Source organism: Hyposmocoma kahamanoa, unplaced genomic scaffold (genome assembly GCF_003589595.1).
Source record: "Hyposmocoma kahamanoa isolate Upper Pololo Valley unplaced genomic scaffold, ASM358959v1 87359, whole genome shotgun sequence".
Taxonomy (NCBI): domain Eukaryota; kingdom Metazoa; phylum Arthropoda; class Insecta; order Lepidoptera; family Cosmopterigidae; genus Hyposmocoma; species Hyposmocoma kahamanoa.
This window is the reverse complement of record NW_020654446.1, coordinates 8581-14394: the sequence shown is the minus strand read 5'-3', so window position 1 is coordinate 14394 and position 5814 is coordinate 8581. Positions and strand designations below refer to the sequence as shown.

Sequence of the window (5814 nt, the reverse complement as noted above, 5' to 3'; positions counted from 1 at the left end):
TTTTCCAGAACCGGAGGCTTCTTTTATGGTCACTATTTGGGGCTGGTAAATGATTCGCCTTAGTTGTTTTTAAACCATCTTCCCGGAGAATTTTATGTTTTTGGCGTAAGTCGCTAGTCTAGAAAAGCATCGATATTATTCTTAGAGGATGGAAAAAAATAAAGGATATTATTACATACTTTGGTCAAGTCGTTCACAACAAGTGACATAATCAGCTGGAGAAAACACGAATCTACTGAATATCTGTCAGCCGGCCAGGCATGTATTACGAGACAGCGTCAATCGAGGTTACAAAATACTGTATACCATTTCAATGTTCAATTATAATAGTCTGATGTCTGAAATGTTATTTACAATAAAGCCTGTGTTCTCGCTTTGACCAGACGTACCTTTCAACTAGAATGCTAATGCGTGTTTCATTTGTGAAAATGTAAGCAATTATGTGTTTTTGTTATTATTTACGCAAAAACGCCTGTATGAAATCATGACCGTTACGTATGACCTTCAACTCTGTACAAATCATTAGGATTATATGCTTTGAAGCAGCTTGAAACTGAAGCTTGATGAGGAAAATAAAGCCAATTTTAAATATTTTGACTTAGTGGTTATATACGTGCTGCTTGCTATTGAAAGACGGTATCCAGACATCGAGAAATACGGCAGGATCATCGTCCCTACTTGGTCGATATACCCTTCAGGTGCACAAAGCGCTTTTCGTCATCTTTTGTTATACGCACTGTACAGGAAAGGACTTCTCTGACTGCGACTGTGTTTCCGAGCATATATAAACTGAGTATCTTTAAGCTGCAACTGAATTGGTATCTTCTGGGTGAGCTCATTCCATCGTAGACCATACCTTTGCTCCAGATGTTGGTAGTGGTCAAGAGCAAGACCATTTAGTTCAAAATAAAGATGATAAGAAAACAAAACAACAAATGTTAGGCTTATGCTTTATAAATATGATAGTCAAGTGTATAGATACTGTATCTGTATGTATACAGATAGGTACTGTATCTGTTTCTATAAAAATGACTGAGGCTAGCTTCACTAAATTTTTACTTCTTCACTAAATTGTTTAGTGAAGCTAAACAAAGACCAGCTTTTTAAACGGTTGACCATGGGATCTTCAAAAAACCCGAAACGGTTCAAAAAACAAAACCTCGATAAATAACATCTCATTTTTTTTTTTCAGTGGGCGTGCTCATCGGTATATTCGAGCTTGGTGTCCTACCGAGCTATCAAGGTGGATTCTATTGCAATGATCCAGCTCTTAGCTTTCCTTTCACCGGCGACACCGTCTCTTTCGTTGTTATTATGGTTACAGTGCTCCTTGCACCTGTTTTTGTAGTAAGTATTTTTAGATAGATAGATAACTCGTTTATTTGCTGCAACACATACAATATAAACAATCTTCTTACATAGGATAATGGTAATGATAAATAAAAAGGCTGGTCTAGGTTGGTGGGTATGGTCTGAAGTGTTATATTGTGTGGGGGTGTAGTAGAGTTGAGTGTACTGTATTCAGTGGAACTAGAACGCTTGTGATTTTTGTTTCTATCTTACTTTAAACCGCGACCATGTCGCTCAAGCTAAAAATCTTTTTTCTTCATTTTCTCTTCTGTGCTATCTTATTGTATATTGCTGATCAATTTCGAATCTAAGTGAAACTATCTACATACAGGTTGCGCCATTAAGTTGAGCGGATTTAAAAAATGTATTTAAAAAAAACTACAAGTACTACGGAAGCAAATTTATATTCATAAAAATTTAGAGAGGTGGGACATTTTTTTTTTAATTACATCACTGAGATGTGAACCACCTAGATGTACACACTCTTCGAATCTTGTTCTCAAATTTGCGAAAACTCACTGGCACATTGCTTGTGGTATAGCGGAGATTTCCTCGCGAATGTTATTTTTGAGCTCGACAATTGTGATTGGTTTATTGGCATAAACGCGACTCTTGAGATATCCCCAGAGAAAGAAATCTAATGGCGTGAGGTCTGGACTCCTGAGAGGCCACGGAATTTCCCCTCGGCACGAGATCAGTTTTCCTTTAAACAATTTGTTTACGACTGCCAATGACTCGTTAGGTGTATGGCATGTCGCACCATCTTGTTGAAACCATGTCCTGCTATTATAGGGTTCAAATTCATGCAGTTGTGGGAAGAAAAACTCTCGTAACATTGTTGTGTAGCGATCAGAATTTACTGTCACAGACTGGCCTTTCTCATTCTCAAAAAAATAGTCATCTTGTGGCCTCCTTACATGTCAATCGAAGACTTACGCTGGCATCGCTATCGTCGTAGTGAAGGAAGGAACACGTGAGAACTTTGATATCATTTTAGCGAGAATAGCACAGGAATTATGAAGATAATATTGTTGAAGGAAGCCGAGACACGCGGCTGTAGATGGACTGTATTATGGCGCTATAGTCATTCTCTTTCTTGCCTGTGCGATTCTTGCTAAGAATGACATCAAAGTCTTCACGCGTTCCTTCCTTCACTACAACGGTAGCAGTGCGAGCATGAGTCTTCGATTGGCACAGTATGGAACACACAAGATGGCATAGTTTGTTAGTTACAACGTTTCGATAGAAAGTTGATCAGCAACACAGAAGATAGAAAATGAGAAGTTAGATTTTTTTAAGTAAAAGTTGGTTTTTGAGCTTGAGCCACATGTTACTTTGTTTCTTTTGCCAAGAAATCAATAACAACTGGTTAATTTTTTATCATTAAGTTCCAAGACTTGCAATCTTACAGTGTTTTTATCTTTATGTTGTCGGTACACATTATTTTTTGTACGAAGTTCGTCTTTTTACAACTCCAACTTTTGTTTTCCAGATCCTCATAACAGAACTAATATTCAGTGACTCAGCTCATCCCCGAAGTCGTTTTTATCAGGCAGGGAAAACCACTGGCTGGTTGTGCCGCAGTTATGGCTATGGGTTTGTCTTCAACTTGGTCATTGTAGAGGTCATGAAGGGTATCACCGGGTCTCCGAGACCAACTTTCTTTTACATTTGCGAACCGAGGATTAATGGCAGATTTTGCAATGGGTGAGTTCCTAGATGCTAATACGACATTACTTTTTGTGTTGTAAGACAGGGGTCTACTCTCGATGTCCGTCTGACGTCTGTCCGAAACAATTACTGTCAAATAAGTAATATTCGACCAAATTAAAAGACAGGTATCAAGTATGAAGCTTCATTCGCATCACGCGTCTTTTTATTTGGTCGAGTATTGCTTATTTGACATTAATTAATTCGGACGGATGTCAAACGGAGATCGAGACCCCCAGATTCTGAGTATTACTACGGAATATCATAAACATCTACTGGTCTGGAACCGTGCTCGAGAAAACAGAATGTGTCTGTAGAAGGATAAAATTTATTTTTTCTTGCAGAACGGATTTCGTACCAAACTTTGAGTGCACGAACAAACAGTTTTCTACATGGTATCAGACAGATTCATACCACAGTTTCCCCTCGGGACACACTTCTTTTGCCGTTTATTGTGGATTCTTCTGTGCGGTAAGAATTTATGACAATTATGTTACTTAGTAACAACGATAGGCTTCTCTTCTTAGAATATTATATAGTAGACTGATAATGCGACTTGAATGGCATTCAAACCGCATTGTGCATGCAATAGTTACTACAATATGAAAATTGGGTGCTACAGGGTTCTTAAAAATACTACACAACAAATAGTATTCTGGACCTAAAATCTTGTTTCATTACACAGTGGTATCTTCAAAAACGTGCATTTAACTGGAGAAGCAGAACAATCTTCTTAGTTCCACTACTACAGATGGTCCTCCTAACGTACTCCGCTTACTGCTCGTTGAGCAGAATCACGGATCACCGACACCACTGGTGGGATGTCGCTGTGGGGGCCTTTATCGGCATTATCTGCGTCTTGTACACAGTAAGTTCAATCCTTGTCTTGAGTTCAATGCAGCCTTTTATGTTGAATTTATATAATGTAATCGATAACCACACCTGGTCTCAAATGAGAGAATTCCCTGTTCCTTTCCCGGACACCCAAACCAGAATCAATTTAGAAAAATTTATTCCCCAAGTGGTTCCAAAATAGCGCCCATAGTGCAAACTATTGGCCCACCGAAATCGCCAAACATGTATCATTTTTAGGGAAATTTCTACTTGAATGCATCCTTTTGGATTTTCGGTTCAGTTCTGATTATTCGAAAGATCTATGTCTTTCTTAATCTTGATCATTCTAAACCTTCTCATTTGACGTTGGTTTCTTAGTAATTCTAATGAGAGTAACTGTGTTTCTTGCAGGTGCTAGTGTTGTGCAAAAACTTTGCATTCAACAAATCCAATGACATCTCCAGTGAAGGTCCACAGACCAAAACATTACTGTATGACAGAAGCGAACTGACGTAGTCATAAAATATTGAATTTAATAAAGTAATAAGTGTAATGTATAGTATAGGTGTATATTATGTGAAAATGACATTTAATTATTTTTGAGATAAAATCTTAAATTAGTTTCATCCGAATTTGGCAAAGCCAAAACTGTATTTATGACTCAAATACTGTAACATTATCGCAGGCGTAAGGTAAAGAGTAAATTATGCGGCTGATTTACGCGCGCTGAGAAAATAAAATAGCGATTATGAGGTGTTATATTTTCACGCGTTAATACTTAAGACTGAACAATACTTCCACTATGTAATATCGTATTGCAGATCTTGTTGTATGCGATTTAGAATTGAATTTATATCATTTGGTGAGCTCTTTACCGTGTAGGTATTACACATTGAGTATTATGTCTCTACAATATTGCAAATTAATACTTACAATGAACAGTATTTAACCAATGGAATATCTGCTTGTAAGTATATAATACTTAGGCAGGTGGGTCAAGTTTACCAATATTAAATATATTTATTATACAGGGTTATCTGTCAAAACTATATTACTAATATCATAAATGTCTTTTTTACAAAATCTTTAAAAACGTCAACCGTGACGATGGGACCTGTAAAAAGCTGACTCTTTACAGTATAGCAGTGCATATTTGTTTTTTCACGTTTCCAGAAACGTTTGTTTGAAAAAACAAATATACACGATTTAAATCCGAAAAAATAGTTTCGTCTCCTATGCGTAACAATCGCGAAAACCTGAGAACTCGATAAAAACTTTAAAGTTCATTTTTGGTAAGTCTACGTATGTAAAAATGAACTTTAAAGTTATTATGTGGAAGAAAAATTGTTTATGATGTTAGTAATATAGTCCTGCGAGATTTCGTATTTTATAATTAATTTATTATTAAGTACCTATTTACACTATTTAATTCGTTCATTACTCTTCGTAAAATACAAATATTAAGTTAATAAATGAAAAGAGAAAAAAAATTGAATTTGCTTTCTTTAACTCATATAGATAAAAGTAAAAACAAATTGTTGATGGCGACTGGCAATTTTCACCTTGCTCTTTTTTTTATAAAAATATAAGTGCACATTTGATCTCCATCTCACCTGACGGAAAGTGACGATGAGGTCGACGATGGAGCATGCACACATTGAAAATGGAACACGAAAATGGAAGCGTAAATGTCGCGTCGTTGCGCGTGAAGGCGCGCTGTCGTTGGAATGCTAGAGCATTGAGATGGCCAAGCGCCCGGGTTTAAATCTGGTTAAAACCATTAAGGTTCAAAATCCAGGACAAAAACTATTTACAACTAAATATTTATGTAAATCTAGTTTTGTTCAAATTTAATGATAGTATTAAAAAAGTTGATTTTCTGACCTAAAGGATTCGATTTGATTCGCTTGAAAATCGCAT

At 36.6% G+C, this 5814-nt stretch overlaps 1 protein-coding gene across 1 annotated transcript; it reads left to right on the top strand.

Annotated features, from left to right (window-relative positions):
- The first annotated feature begins 1188 nt into the window (after positions 1-1188).
- Positions 1189-5148, top strand: LOC113235553 (putative phosphatidate phosphatase). The gene is made up of 5 exons (XM_026471285.1): positions 1189-1347; positions 2843-3057; positions 3405-3531; positions 3746-3928; positions 4306-5148. The coding sequence occupies exons 1-5, from the start codon at positions 1315-1317 to the stop codon at positions 4408-4410; spliced, it is 663 nt and encodes a 220-aa protein (XP_026327070.1). The 5' UTR covers positions 1189-1314; the 3' UTR covers positions 4411-5148.
- The last annotated feature ends 666 nt before the right edge of the window (positions 5149-5814 follow it).

Bases quoted from the DNA above. Each gene is read 5' to 3' on its own strand.
- LOC113235553 (XM_026471285.1), top strand. From the start codon at position 1,315: ATGGTTACAGTGCTCCTTGCACCTGTTTTTGTA. The intron at 3,058-3,404 runs GTGAGTTCCTAG...TTTTTCTTGCAG, and splicing joins AATGGCAGATTTTGCAATGG to AACGGATTTCGTACCAAACT. The intron at 3,929-4,305 runs GTAAGTTCAATC...TGTTTCTTGCAG, and splicing joins TTATCTGCGTCTTGTACACA to GTGCTAGTGTTGTGCAAAAA.